At 48.4% G+C, this 15664-nt stretch overlaps 1 protein-coding gene across 5 annotated transcripts in view; it reads right to left on the bottom strand.

The window, feature by feature from the left end:
* Positions 1 to 368: 368 nt before the first annotated feature.
* The window catches only part of CCNB3 (cyclin B3), a 91444-nt gene continuing 76148 nt past the window's right edge, over positions 369 to 15664 (bottom strand). For all 5 annotated transcript variants that reach the window (XM_029607475.1, XM_029607474.1, XM_029607473.1 and 2 more), the window contains 2 exons: positions 9061 to 9191; positions 369 to 702 (listed from right to left, as the gene is read on the bottom strand). In XM_029607475.1, coding sequence (XP_029463335.1) covers positions 591 to 702; positions 9061 to 9191 — 243 coding nt within the window. In that variant the 3' untranslated portion in view covers positions 369 to 590. The remainder of the gene's footprint in view (positions 703 to 9060; positions 9192 to 15664) is intronic.

The raw sequence follows: 15664 nt of genomic DNA on the forward strand, positions 1-15664 counted from the left end.
AGCGCCCTCATACACTGTTACACACCCTAAAGCCCAAACAAAGAACGCATCCAACTCCAGCAATGAGGGGCACCTAGGGAAGGGAGGGATCAATTAACATGGAGCAAAGTTTGGTATAACAAGCAGGGTTGCTGGAGAGAATTGGGCTCAATAAGGTTTGCGTCTCGTGAGCACAGAGAAAACCAACCTAGTGTTGCCACGTAAAGATCACATCCGAGGTGACCGAAATGACCCAGCTAGCTCTCTTGCCATGATTTCTGGTACGAGCCCTCAGCAACAACCCTGCTCTGTCTATATAAAGCTGCACAATATCACTGTACCCCAAGGTTGGATAAACTCACCAGCACAAGATAAAAAAAAAAGTGTGATACAATCTTCTTCCATTTTATTTTATTAAAGGTTTACACAGGTTTTTTTTGTTTTTTAAATCAGTGCCACTTCCTGTTTTTTTTTACTCTTCATCTATAACAAATTATAAAAGAACTTTATATTTACATTAGCTTAGGCCAAAAAAGTTAGAAACTGTTGGAAAATATATATATATATATACACATATAAATACACACACTATGTACAAGGCAGGTCAGGGCCTAGGAAACAATGCTGCCTGGAGAGGGTCCTCTCCTGTCACAGTCTCTCTTCAGTTCCTCATCCAGTTTTAGCATGTCCAAAGGAACTATTTTGGCTACTTCGAAGAAGACTCTGAAATTGAAGAGGCAGGTGTTAACATTAACCAGAAAAAAAATCCTAAAACAGTATCATAAAAGCTGGTCCATGATTATGGACCTTTTCTCAGGTCCATAATCATGGACCCAGGAATTTATCAGTTGCTCATTCAAATAAAAAGGCAAAAATAGGAGAAATCTTTGGAAAAAGTGAATCTTTTTTTCAGGCTTTGGAGCCTGGCATTTTCTCTTTTGTGAAGCACTGAAAAGTGCTGTTGAGAGGCTGCAGAAGCAGAACGGCAAAAAACACACACTTGCAGGAATTTATTTACCGTAAGCTTATATGCCGCCAATGCCAATAGCTCTAGGCGGTTCACAAAATAACATAAAAGAAGAGAAAACAAATGTCAAGTAAAGAATGACTACCCTCAAATCAGAAATACAACTTAGATAAAGCTGAATTGCTTACCTGTAACAGGTGTTAGAGGACAGCAGGATGTTAGTCCTCACATGGGTAGTCCAAACAATATATAAAGAGGCGAGTCAAGGCAAGCGGATCATCAGGCGGCATGAAAACTTATGGATTAGAAGCAGTCTTTTATTCAGATATTGTAGTTGTCAGGCAGACATTTTCTTTTGCGTATCAATGAAGCAATATGTCTGCCTGACAACTACAATGTCTAAATGAATAAAAGACTGCTTCTAACCCATCACGGTTTTCGTGCCTGTTTATGATCCATTTGCATTGATACACCTCTTTATATATTGTTTGGACTTCCCACTGGTGTGTTTTGTTCTCCACTCATTTTGTGGTTTAGTCTTCACATGGGTGACATCAGATGGACCCCAGTATGAAAAAATTATGTCAAAGTTCCTAGAACTTTGACTAGGCACACTGAGCATGCACAGCATAAGAACATAAGAAATTGCCATGCTGGGTCAGACCAAGGGTCCATCAAGTCCAGCATCCTGTTTCCAACAGAGGCCACAAGAACCTGGCAATTACCCAAACACTAAGAAGATCCCATGCTACTGATGCAATTAATAGCAGTGGCTATTCCCTAACTAAACTTTATTAATAGCCGTTAATGGACTTCTCCTCCAAGAACTTATCCAAACCTTTTTTGAACCCAGCTACACTAACTGCACTAACCACATCCTCTGGCAACAAATTCCAGAGCTTTATTGTGCGTTGAGTGAAAGAATTTTCTCCGATTAGTTTTAAATGTGCTACTTGCTAACTTCATGGAGTGCCCCCTAGTCCTTCTATTATTCGAAAGTGTAAATAACCGATTCACATCTACTCGTTCAAGACCTCTCATGATCTTAAACACCTCTATCATATCCCCCCCTCAGCCATCTCTTCTCCAAGCTGAAAAGTCCTAACCTCTTTAGTCTTTTCTCATAGGGGAGCTGTTCCATCCCCTTTATCATTTTGGTTGCCCTTCTCTGTACTTTCTCCAGTGCAACTATATCTTTTTTGAGATGTGGCGACCAGAACTGTACACAGTATTCAATGTGCGGTCTCACCATGGAGCGATATAGAGGCATTATGACATTTTCCGTTTTATTCACCATTCCCTTCCTAATAATTCCTAACATTGTTTGCTTTTTTGACTGCTGCAGGACACTGAGCCGACAATTTTAAAGTATTATCCACTATGATGCCTAGATCTTTTTCCTGGATGGTAGCTCCTAATATGGAACCTAACATCGTGTAACTACAGCAAGGGTTATTTTTCCCTATATGCAACACCTTGCACTTGTCCACATGCCCTATAACACACGTCCTTGCAGGGTCCCTCACCAGTCTTGTAAGATAGAATTATAATTAAAACAAAAGATAGGAGAAACCCAACTTAACACAAAATCTAAACAAACTCCCACAACGAGGAGTCAAAAACAGAACCCCACAATGGAAAGCAGAGTTAGTTACTTTCTTGTAACAGGTGTTCCCCAAGGACAGCAGGATGGTAGTGCTCACACATGGGTGATATCATGAGATGGAGCCTGGCACGGAAAACATTTGTCAGTTTCTAGAAACTTTGACTGACACTGAGCATGCCCAGCCTGCTGCTATCCACACGGGGTCCCTCTTCAGTCTTGTAATATAGAATTCGCGAACATTAAAATAAGAAACCTAAAGAAACCCGATTCTGCGGGGTGGCAGGTGAGTTTTGTGAGGACCAACATCCTGCTGTCCTTGGACAGGTAAGCCACTCTGCTTTCTCCAAGAACAAACAGGATGGCAGTCCTCACACATGGGTGAATATGTAGCTACAGGCTGCTCCCAACATAGGCAGCATTTAACAGGGTGCAAACAACTACTGCTGCTGCTAGAACACGGGGAGAAAGCCTGCACCCAAAGAAAGGGCCCAAGGCAGGAAGAGTTGGGTTTTAATGGCTGAAAAAAAGATTACGGAGGACCGACTGACCGAAAATGACTGTCAGGTCGTCCATCTCTGTCCAAACAATGAGGCGCAAAGGTGTAGAGCAGAGCTTTCCAAACTGTGTGTCGGGACACGTTAGTGTGTCGCCTGCAGTGTGCAGGTGTGTCGCGCAAGCCCGGTCAACTCTGATGCGAGTTTGGGCTTTTTTTTTCCTAGAGATTCACTTTTTTTTTCCAGTTTATGGGTTGCTTATTATTGGGTGATTTTTGCTGTCAATCGCGTTTTTTTGGGGGGCTTGGTGGGTGGAACGAGCCCAGCCATCCTTGCATTGGCTGCTGCTGCCGATGAGGCCTGGCCATGAGGAGAGCTGACTGCAAGCAGCAGTGTCTGGTGATCATGGAAGGGAGTGAAGCACTTAACTGGCAACAATCAAAAAGACGAGGTACATGAGTGTGGGGGCCAGACATGTGCTGGGGGGAGAGAGATGAGTGAGTGGGGGGCAAACGTGCTGGGGGGACAGACATGTGCTTGAGGGGGAGAGATATGTGTGGGGGTCAGACATGTGCTGGGGGGAGGAGAGAGATGAGTGTGTGGGGGACAGACAATTTGTTTTATTATTGTTTCTCATAAATTATAACAATAACATGAATCTTGGAATATATATTTTTAATATAAATTTAAGGTTTTCATGAGATAGGTTGTGTCGTGAAACATTTTATTTATGTATATATTTAAGGAAACATACATAAATTGTCGAAATATGTTTCGTTCGTTTAACCTTTAACCTCTGGTTTACTAGTAGACTGAATTACCGTGTCATGAAATTATGTTTGTCTAAAAAGTGTGTCACCAACATGAAAAGTTTGGAAAGCTCTGGTGTAGAGGGAACTCCAGGTTGCCGCCCTGCAGATCTTGTGTACATATATCGCACGCAAGTGAGCCACTGAAGCTGACATGGCTTGAACCGAATGAGCCGCGACATGGCCCTCAAGTTGCAGTCCCACTTGGGCATAGCAGAAAGAAATACAGTCAGCTAGCTAATTGGATAAGGTCTGTTTGGACACTGCAACTCCTAACCCATTCTTGTCAAAGGAGACAAAAAGTTGAGTGGACTGGCGGTGAGGTGCTGTCCATTCCAGGTAAAAGGCCAGGGCCTTTTTACAATCCAGACTGTTCAGGACACGCTCACCCTGGTGAGAGTGCGGCCTTGGAAAAAAGGTGGGCAGGACAATGGATTGAGATGGAACTCCGTGTGTATGCAAAACCACCTTATGAAAAAAATTGTGTGTAAGGTGGATACAACACCAAAGCCTGAAGCTCACTGATCTTGCATGCTGAGGTGACCGCCGCCAAGAAGATGTCCTTCCAAGATAGATATTCAGATCACAAGATCTCAGGGGCTCAAATGGTGCCATCATGAGATGGGGAAAGACCACATTAAGGTCTCAGGAGACCGCTGGGGGCCGTATCGAAAGCTTAAGCTGCAGCAAACCTCAAATAAAACGCCCTATGAGTGGATGGGTGAAAATGGAGATGCCATCCATCCCCTGATATGCTCAGATTGCACTAAGCTAAACTCTCACAGAGGTGGCCTTCAAGCCAGCCTTAAAGAGGTGCAACAGGTAGTCCAAAAGCCTTGGTATGGAACATGAGAATGGGTCCAAACCATTCCCTTCACACCAAACCGAGAACTCTTCCACTTGAGATTGTAAGATCTCCTTGTGTAAGGCTTCCTGGTCTCCACTAGAACTCGAGACACGCTGTCTGAAATGTCCAGAGTCTGCAAGGTCACCCGGCCAACATCCATGCCATGAGGGACAATGCTCGGAGGTTGAGTTGGTGTAGCCTGCCCCAATCCTGCGTGATCAGGTCTAGAGCAGTCCCCAGCCAGATTGGAGTATGTGAGGACAGGTCCTGCAGAAGTGGGAACCAGATCTGGCGAGGCCAAAAAGGCGCAATCAGGATCATGATGCCTCAGTACTGTTGGAGTTTGTGGAGTGTCTTCTATACTAGTGGCAGCGGAGGATAAGTGTACAGGAGGCCAGTGCCCCAGTGACAGGAGAAGGCATCCAACACAGACCCCTCACCTGCTCAGACCAGGAAGCAGAACCAATCCACTTTCTTGTTGTCCAGGGAAACAAACAAACTTAGGTCTGGGGTTCCCCATAGGTGGAAGATTCTGTTCGCAACCTCCTGCTTCAGGGACCATTCATGGGGCCGGAAGATTGACTCAACGAATCTGCCAGGATGCCTTCTGTCCCTGGACTACCTTGTTGGTTAAATGATCCTGGAATGCCCATAGGGTATATTGGATCGCTCGGAGCTCCAAACGTTTATCTGGAGGTGCTGATCCTGCACAGACCAGTGGCCCTGGATACTAAGGCCCACAACGTGGGCTCCCCAACCCGTGTGAGACGCATCTGTGGTGAAAACGAGAGGGTTGAGCGACCCAGAAAGGCATTCCCCTTTCTAGGTTGGACAGGGTCTCCCACCACACGAGGGATTATTGAAGTGGACAGGCGATAAAGATGCAAGCCCGAAGGTCTTGGGTGGCTTGGCACCACCGAGAGCGCATTATCCACTGCACCCCTGTGCATGTGTAGCCGAACAAAGGACATGACATGAACCGTCGCCGCCATATGCCCCAAAAGGTGCAGAGATAAGAGGTCAGCACGAGACTACCCTTGCTAGAGAAATGAAGGTTAGTGCTTGGTTCCAGGGCAAGAAGGCCTTCTGGACAGAATCGAATCTGGTTGCGATAAGTCCAACTGTAGCAACGGCTGAAGGTGGGATTTCAGGTAGTTGATTAGAAATCCCAGGTCCTTCAGAACACGTATGGTGGAATGCAACACTCCCTGCCTGGAGTCGCTCTTGATGAGCCAATCATTGAGGTAGGGGAAGACATGTACCCGTTGCCTCCTCATATAAGCCCCCACCACCAACAGGCATTTTGTGAAGACGCGAGGTGCCGATGCGAGGCCGAAGGGCAGCACCCTATACTAATAAGGGTTTCCTCTTCTACCATAAAGCAAAGATACTTCTGATGTCCAGGAGAAATGGGAATACGGGCGTATGTGTCTGAGATTGAGGGAGCAGAGCCAGTGCCCAGCCCTGAGGGGAGGGATAAGAGTTCCCAACGAGACCACCTTGAATTTTTCTCTGACAAGAGAGCGGTTTAATGCTCTTAGATCCAGTATGGGAAGAAGGCCACTGGTTTTCTTGGGAATCAGGAAATACCTGGAGTAGAACCCATCGCCTTGCTGACTTGGCAGCACTGGTTCGACCAATCGAGCCATTAAGAAGGCGGAGAGCTCTAATCGAAGTATTTGCTGGTTTTCTGAACATATCTACAGAGGAGAATGTGGAGGAAGGAGTCAGTTGGAAATACAACCTGTACCCCTGCTGAACAATGGATAGGACCCATTGGTCTGAGGTGACTGAAATCCACCAGTTGGCGAAGAGCTGCAGGTGGCCCCCTACTGGAGGGCCGGTGTCATGGGGTAGGAATTGCTGACTCAAACTTCCTTGCGGCCAGTCAAATCCCCAGGGCAGGATTCTGTTGTGGGGCAGGGGTCGGTCGAGGGGCATGTAGCTGTTGTGCCCTTGGCCTAGCCAGTGTCTACTGGGGTCTTGCTCTAGACACCTGTGGATAATACTTTCGTGGCCAGTAAATCGGACATCTTGTGTATTGCCAGGGAGGCTTCTTGCCAGAGGACTGGGGGTCAGAGGTGCTGGCTGATAACTGTTGAAGGGTTTCGTGATAGTCCTTCAATAGCACTACTGCCTCTGATTCTGTCCCCGAAGAGGTTCTCCCCAGTACAGGGTAGGTCTGCTAGACGATCCTGTACTTCGGGTCGGAGGCATGTCGTCAGTCTACGTGACGAGCCCTGATGCCGGCTGCCACAACTCTTGTTGCGGTTTCAAACATGTCCTACGCAGAGCGGACTTCTTGTTTGTCACATTCCAGGCCCTGTTGAATTATCTTCTGGAAATAGTCCTGAAACTGTTGTGGGAGGTGTTCCATCATATCCTGGACTTGCTTCCAGAGGTTTCTGAAGTATTGACCCATATAAAGCTGACAGCAGGCAATCCTGCAACACTGAGCCCTGGAATACCCAGCTTCTGAGAGCATCCAGCGCTCTGTGCTTACAACCCGGAGCCGAAGCACGAGTACATAACCTCTTTCCTTTCTTTAAGGCAGATTCCACTGCTACAGACTGGTGTGGACGTTGATGGCATGGTGGGTTGGACCAGATAGATAGCGTCAGTCTTCTGGTTCACTGACAGGAAGGAGATGAAATGTTCACAGAGATGGACGACTAGCTCCTTGAAAATGTGCACTGGCACAGCTACTACTTCTTTAGGAGCATCAACAAATTGTAGGACCTCCAACATTTTATGCCTAGAATCCTGTTCTGTTAAGAGCTGGAAAGGCACTGACTCTGCCAAGCCCTTTATAAATCCAGCAAAAGACAGATCCTCTGGTGGGGACTTACACCTCTCCTCAGGTCGAGAGGGTACGGAGGACAAGTCCTCAGATTCTTCTGTCCAGGAAATGGAAACCTCTCCCTTCCAAGGATCGTAGGGAGCATCCTCCTCACTCTGAACGCCCGGAGGCACTTGAGGATGAGCCCCCCAATGGGTCTTTGTGCTGAGACCCGACTGTCTTGGGGGCATCAGTAGAACTTGTGTAGGCACCAAAGGCTCCGATAGCCCCATAGGCATTGGAAGTGATGCTGGGGGGAAAAACGGTGGCTAACAGCATTGGGCCCGAAGGCTCTGGGAGGGCTAGCACCGGCTGGGTTGCCTTGTGCAGCAGGGGCACCATCGACCAACAGAACTTCCTTCTCAGAGGAATCCCTCACCGGAATAAACCCCAGTGTTGGCTGCATCGATGTCCCCTTCGATAACAAAGGGGCTCGGGACATCAGGGAAGGCTGTGTTGGTAAGACACTGAGAAGCAGGGTCCCCAACACTCTGCTCGCCCATCTCAGTACTAGGAAGGATAGTCCCACCAGGGCCTAGCAACCTCCTGGGAGGAATCCTAAAAATCTCTTCTTTAAACTGCAGGATTTGTACCTCTACCATCTGCTGGAGACAGAGAAATACTGAGGGACTGCAGGTGGCACCTCGGGTTAGGTGACAGTGTTAGTAAAACTTTCTCTGTCTCCATCTGCTGGAGGGGAGGCAAAACCCAGGAGTCTGGACTGATCTGGGTGCATACAGGGAACTTGAACAAGTTTCTAAAAAAAAAAAAAAAAAGAAAATTTCGAGGACCTTAGGTCTAGGATGGGACAGAGTCCTTCAGATCTCCTTGGAATCAGGAAGTACCTGGAATAGAATCCCTGCCCTCTTTGCCCTGATGATACAGGCTCAACCACCCTGGCTGTTACCGCCACGATCTCCTTAGGAGGCTCTACAAACTGGAGGATCTGAAGCATTTTGTGCCTGGCATTCTCCTCTAACAACTGAAATGGGATGGCTTTCGCCATCACCCTCATGAACGTTGCGAAGGTCAAGTACTCCGGCACTGCCTGCCATTGATGAATGGCAGCAAACCAGCAGGAAATAAGGTCTGCTGTCTCATGCCTAGCTGAGACAAGATAAACATAAAACTGGATATCATCAGCATATAAACTGATATAACATCTCCTTGCCCCCCTCCCCCCCCCCCCCAACCAAACAATGCTGAAGTGCACAGTAGATCCTCTCTGAACGCTACATAGGAAGGTTAAAGAAAGGGAGGCGCTATAGGCCAGGGATAAGCCTTCAAGCTAATTTTTGCAGTCCTTGACATACTGAATTAAAGGAACAACGTAATGCAACCCTTGAAGGCATGGATAGCCCCAGAAAAGGATATCCATAAAACCATCAAAACAATAAACACACATTCAAAATCTCTCTCTGAAGACAAGTAAAGAGACTTTTATATTGGGACCATAGCTGGCTATTTACTATAGGAGCAAAGGCTGACTGGGCTCTAGGCCGCCTTGATGAGAACTCACTTGTGGGAGTACTTGCTCCGCACAGCCTTTAGATTCTTGTCTGGCCAGTAAGTCAGCAGAAAGTTCAGCCTCTTGACCAGCGAGTGCAGCTCTGTGACTTCATACCCACTGTAATGCACCAATGTGGGAGTCTGAAAAAACAAAGTGAGACAGCCATTAAGCTGCATGTCAAACAGCAAAACTTACACATGGAATGATATACCAGGACTGCATATATGTCAAAGTTACATTGTGAAGTACATGACCACCTACAACGCAATGCTCATTTTTCAACATTTAAAGATAAATTATACTGCTCTGATGGAACAGTCAGTGCTAAAAAAGCTTACCTGTAACAGGTGTTCTCCAAGGACTGCAGGATGTTAGTCCTCACACATGGGTGACATCATCAGATGGAGCCCGGCACGGAAAACTGTTGTCAAAAAGTTTCTAGAAACTTTGACAGGTACACTGAACATGCCCAACATGCCGCTAACCATGCGTCCACGGGGCTCCCTCTTCAGTCCTATAATAAAGAGTTCGCAAAAAAATAAAACAGAGAAACCCAACTCTGCAGGGTGGCAGGTGGGTTTTCTGAGGAACATCCTCCTGCTGTCCTAGGAGAACACCTGTTAGAGGTAACCAACTCTTTCTCCAAGGACAAGCAGGATGGTAGTCTTCACACATGGGTGATTAAGGAGCTCCAGGCCTCTCAGAACGTGAGCAGCAAAGAACAGGTGCCAATGTACACAACAACTGGAGCTGCAGCAATCAGAGGAGCAGGCCTGCACGCAAAGATAGGGCCCACGGAGGAGAGAGAGAGAGTTGGGTTTTCGAGACTGGAACAGGTTAAGGAGGACGGACTGTCCGAAACAACTGTTCTGCTGGCAATCTTTGCCCAGGCAGTAATGTGAGGCGAAAGTGTAGAGGGAGCTCCACGCAGGTGAGCCACCGAGACCAACATGGCCCAGACAGAGTGAGCTTTGATGTAGCCACTGCTATTAATTGCATCAGTAGCATGGGATCTTCTTAGTGTTTGGGTAATTGCCAGGTTCTTGTGGCCTGGTTTTGGCCTCTGTTGTAAACAGGATGCTGGGCTTGATGGACCCTTGGTCTGACCCAGCATGGCAATTTCTTATGTTCTTATGACCATCAAGCTGTAAACCCACCCGCGTGTAGCACAAGGCGATGCAATCCACTAGCCAGTGGGATAGTGTGTCTGCTTGGAGACTGACTCCTAATCTGTCTTGTCAAAGGAAACGAACAGCTGAGTAGAGGCGCAGTGGGGCGATGTCTGTTCCAAGCAGAACGTAAGCACCCTCTTGCAATCCAGGGTGTGCAGAGTTTGTTCACCACGCTGAGAGTGAGGTTGTGAGAAAAACTATGTCAGCACGATGGACTGGTTGAGATGGAACTCCGAAACCACCTTGGGTAGCAACTTGGGGTGTGTCCGTAGGACCACCCTGGTATGACAACTTCGTATAAGGTGGATATGACACCAGTGCTTGCAGTTCACCTACTCTGCGAGATGTGACTGCAACCAAGAAGATCACTTTCCATGAAAGGTACTTGAGATCACAAGAGCACAATGGCTCAAACAGAGGTTTCATGAGTTGAGAAAGGACAATGTTGAGATCCCAAGAAATTGCCAGGGGGGCTGGGAGGCTTCAATTGAAGCAAACCTCTCATGAACTGGACAATGAGCGGATGGCAGGACATTGGGGAACCATCCAAACCCTGATGGTATGCTCCTATGGTGTTGAGGTGGACCCTCACAGACGAGGTCTGCAGACCGGACTCAGAGGGACAATAGGTAGAGTCCAGAAGTGCAGGAGGGGAGCAAGAGAAGGGATCCAAACCATGACCCTCACACCAGAAAGAGAACAGTTTCTACTTCAGATTATAGGACTTCCTGGTGGAAGGTTTTCTGGACTCCAGGAGGACACAGGATAGCCCCTCTGGTAGGCCAAGGGCCTCCGTCACCCGATCAACATCCAAGCTGTAAGGGCCAGGGTCCACACATGTGGGGGCGACGAAACCTGCCCTGGTCCTGGGTGATGAGTTCCAGCACCATTCCCAACTGAATTGGGGATTATGCAGTTAGGTCCTGCTGCTCTCCACTTGGGAGACAGGGGACGCGGGGTGGAGGTTGATGGAAATGTAGCCAGTAACCCTGACAAAAAAAGACAGATAGGACCCAGAGGTCCGATGTGATCGGATTCATCGATCTGCGAAAACTTGGAGACAACCCCCAACTGGGGAGCCAGTCTCGCATGGAAGGGTGGCTTATACTCCCTCGCTCACAGTCAAAATCCCATGGTGGGGTTCTGTGGGCGCCCTAGGCTGCGCTTCTGTCTGGCCCTTGCGACAAGCCTCTGAGCAGGCAGGTAATACTTACAAGGTCGATAGAAAGGTCGTGTCTGGTATTGCCGTGAGGGCTTCCTGGTAGGTTGCGAGTCAGAAGTGCTAGCTGACAACTGTTGAAGGGTTTCTTGGTAATCCTTCAGCTGAGCTACAGGCTCCTTAACTCTGTCCCCAAACAGGTTCTCACCCATACAAGGCAAGTTGGCGAGATGGTCCTGTACCTCAGGGCACAGGTTGGAGGCTTGTAGTCAAGCTGTCCGACGGGCCCCAATGCCCGCTGTGGCGGATCTCATGGCTGTCTCAAAGAAATCCTAAGCTGAGCGGACCTCCTGTTTGTCACACTCCAGGACCTGTTGGACAATAGCCTGAAAATCCTCCTGGAATTGTTGAAGCAGACGCTCACTGAATTCCAGGGCCTGCTTTCACAGATTCCGGGAATACTGCCCCATATAAAGCTGCTAGCAAACTGTGTGGGCAATGAGAATGGCACCCTGTAACACTCCGCGTCCCAACGCATCTAGGGCTTTATGTTCTTGACCTGGCAGAGCCAAGGCATGGGTACGAACCCTCTTAGCTTTTTTCAGGGCTGACTACCACCACCGATTGGTAGGGGAGTTGACGGCAGTTGAACTTGGTCAATGGCTGGACTAGGTACACCGCATCAGTCTTTCTATTAACTGGTGGCACAGATGGGATGCTCTCATAGGCGGGGTACCAGTTCTTTGAAAATGTCATGGACTGGTATCGCCACCACCTCTTTCGGGGCATCCATAATCTGCACATCTCAAGCATTTTGTGCCAGAACTTTGAGGTGACCTGTAGATAGGTTGCCTGCAAGTACATCCCTTGGGAAGGGGCCAGTTCCAGACTTGCACTGCCTCTTGGCAGAGGAGGAACGAGCCCATGCCACCCTGTTTGTTAATACATTGCGACCTGGTTCTCCATCCTGATCAGAACTTCCTTGGATGACAACTGATTCCGGAATGCCCACAAGGCGTACCATATCGCCAGAAGCTCCAGAAAGCTTATCTGGCAACGTGCTTCGGCAGTGGTCCAAAGGCCTTGAGTGTGTAGGCCATTTGTGTGGGCTCCACACCCCTGAGGAGAAGCATCGGTGGTGAGGGTAATCTGGGGTGGTGCGGGCTGGAAGGGAAGCCCACACTCTAGATTGGGGAGGTTTTCCCACTAGGTCAGAGATAGCCTGAGATGGTCTGTGACTGATTGGAGCCTCTAGATCATGGAATGCCTGCCGCCGCTGGGACCGCAAGGCCCACTGAGGGCTACTCATGCGGAGGCGGGTTAAGGGAGTCACATGGACGGAGTAGAGGCGCAGTGGGGCGTTGTCCGTTCCAAGTTGAATGCAAGCACCCAGTACTTGGGGAGGAAAGCTTTCACTTGTGCCACGTCCAGCTTGGCACTTATGAAGTCTAGCTAAAGAGACGGACAGAGGTGCGACTTGGGGAAGCTGATAACGAACCCCACAGTCTGAAGGGTCTGAGCTTGCAAGGCTCCGGAGCGGGAGTTGCTCCTGACCAGCCAATCAGGTATGGGAGTACATGGATCAAGCAACACCTGAGGTAGGCAGCCACCACCGCCAAGCATTTGGTGAAGACGCAGAGGAGGATGCCAGCCCAAAAGGGCAGCACTTTGTATTGAAAATGTACATTCCTCACCACGAAGCGGAGGTATTTCCTGTGGTTGGGGAGAATCGCAATGTGTGCGTATGCCTCCTTCAGGTTGAGGGAGCAAAGCCAGTCTCCACTTCGATGGCGGCTCGGCGGTTGCCGATGTCTCTTCGGATCTGGAACAATGTCTGGATGGTGACCGTGTCGATGCTTACGGGACTGATTCTGATGCTCGGCCCAGTCTTTCCCCAGTGTTGAGGAAGTCTATGACCCCGAGGTCTGGGAGAGTGGATAGACCCATCGAGGGTCGATCTCCTCCCTGGTCCTTGGAGGTGCTAAAGAGTAGTGGATCGGTAAAAACACCAGGGATTCTTTATTATCACAATCTTTACAACTGCCCGACTCAGGCCGAGTTTTGCTCATGTGTGAGCTGCTTCAGGGGCTATTGTAAACAAACAGATAAAAATAACACATAAAACATTAAAATATGCAGACAATATAAAAATGAATAAAATAAATAAGAATGAATGACATACCAACAGACCAACAAATAAATGAGGAAAGCATAAATCAAAACAAATATATGTGTATCATTTTTTCTGGCATGAAAGAAGACACTCCAGCTTATGTAGCCTCCTGTTCCAATTGTGCAAGACAGAAACCTCTGCCCGGACGTCCTTGGGACCTGTTTCAACCCTTGCCAGCACCGGATGAGCCCTGGACCCATATTGCAACAGATTTTGTTGTGGACCTGCCACTTTCCGGAGGTAACAATACCATTTGGGTTACAGTGGACCGATTTTCAAAGATGGCTCACTTCGTGGCTCTCCCTGGCTTGCCATCGCCTACATGGCATGCCTAAACATATTGTTTCTGACAGAGGAGCTCAATTTACAGCAAAGTTCTGGAAAGCCTTGTGTAAGAAAGTAGACATCACACTTGACTTCACCTCTGCGTATCATCCTCAGTCGAATGGCCAAACAGAGAATGAATAGAACTCTCAAACAGTTCCTCCACGCCTATGTTGGTTCACGACAGAATGACTGGGCTGAACTGTTGCCCTGGGCTGAATTTGCCATCAATTCGTATCCAGCGTCATCTACTGGATCTACTCCATTTGAAGTGGTCTACGGATGACAACCTTTACCACTTCCACTTTCTGATTGTCCCCGGCAGCTCAATCTACTGCCAAAAATATACAGCAGCTCTGGGAAAGACTAAAGAGATGCTCCAAAAAGCAGGACAAAAATCAAAGAAAGGCTATGACGCTCACCGAAGCAAGGTTCCTGAATTCCAGCCTGGAGATAAAGTTTGGCTTTCTACTATTAATTTTATTTAGATTTTATATTCCGCTTTTCACACTTTTTTCAATGCTTCAAAGTGGATTACATTCAGGTACTGTAGGTATTTCCTTATTCCCAGAGAGCTTACTTGCAATATTGGAGCGGTTTCTGATCTGTTTCTTTGGACCATGGCGGTGCTAGCCAGGGGGGTGTAAGAGGGAGCGGTTCAGAAGGCTCCCTGTGATCCTTAGGTGTTGAAGAGACTGATGCAGGCGTGGAGAACTTTGGGGTCCCGAAAACCTTCTCCATTTTGTCGAGGTGCACCCGATGCCCTTTGGGTATCATCTGGTCACACAAGCGGCACCTGCAAGGCCCCCAGGCAGAGAATGCACACCTCGTGCGGATCCATGATGAACATGGTCCCGCTGGCACAGACGAAAACCGATCGATACCATGAAAAATACCCGGCGTGTGGTTGATGACAGACACCGTGGGGTAGAGAGTCGAGAATCGACCACAAGTTGGACAAAAATTCACCGAAAGGCTTACTGTACCAAGGAGGCACCGACCGTGAAGGGGGACCCGACAAGGATCAAGGAAAAACAGGGAAAAGGAATGCCAAAAAAATTGAAGAATTGGAGCTCCATAGACCGCGAGGCAACTGCATCGCAGAAAAGAAGAAACTGAAGGGGGACCTTGGGTGGACATGCGGATAGTAGCAGGTTGGGCATGCTTAGTCTGCTGGCCAAAGTTTCTAGAAACTTTGACAAAAGTTTTCCATGCTGGGCTCCATCCAATGTCACCCACATGCAAGGGCTACCAGCCTGCTTGTCCTAGGAGAAAAAAGCATGATTGATGGCCGGTGGGTACCAAGAGGAGAGAGTCTGAGAGTGACCGTGATGACCTGAAAAACTTGCTGATCGAAGGCCAAGAAAAGTGAGGGACCGTATGCCACGCGAGGAAGGCGAAGAAAAGCACTTTGCAGAAGCAAATCAAGAAAAGAAGTGCCAGCTCCAAAATCAGGGCGACAAGTGCCATGGTCTTCACCGCCTGGATCCATGCTCGGATGGAGACCTGTGCTGATGTTTGCGAGATCTCCCGCGGTGCTTGGCCCGGTCTTTCCCTGGTGCCGAGGATGACTGACAACGATGACCGAAAAGTCTAGGACTTGAGGACACAGAGACCGGCCAATCCCTGTAGCCTCCCCTGTTCCAAACCAGGGGATCGAGGGTAATCTGTTCACCTTGGTCCCGAGACATCAAGGGCGCTAACGCTGGTGTCGAAGGGTCAGACGTACCTGAGCTAGAGACCTTCTCCATTTTATCCAGCCTGACCCGCCAATCCTTCAGGGTC

This window comes from Rhinatrema bivittatum, chromosome 6, assembly GCF_901001135.1.
Source record: "Rhinatrema bivittatum chromosome 6, aRhiBiv1.1, whole genome shotgun sequence".
In the NCBI taxonomy this organism is placed as follows: Eukaryota; Metazoa; Chordata; class Amphibia; order Gymnophiona; family Rhinatrematidae; genus Rhinatrema; species Rhinatrema bivittatum.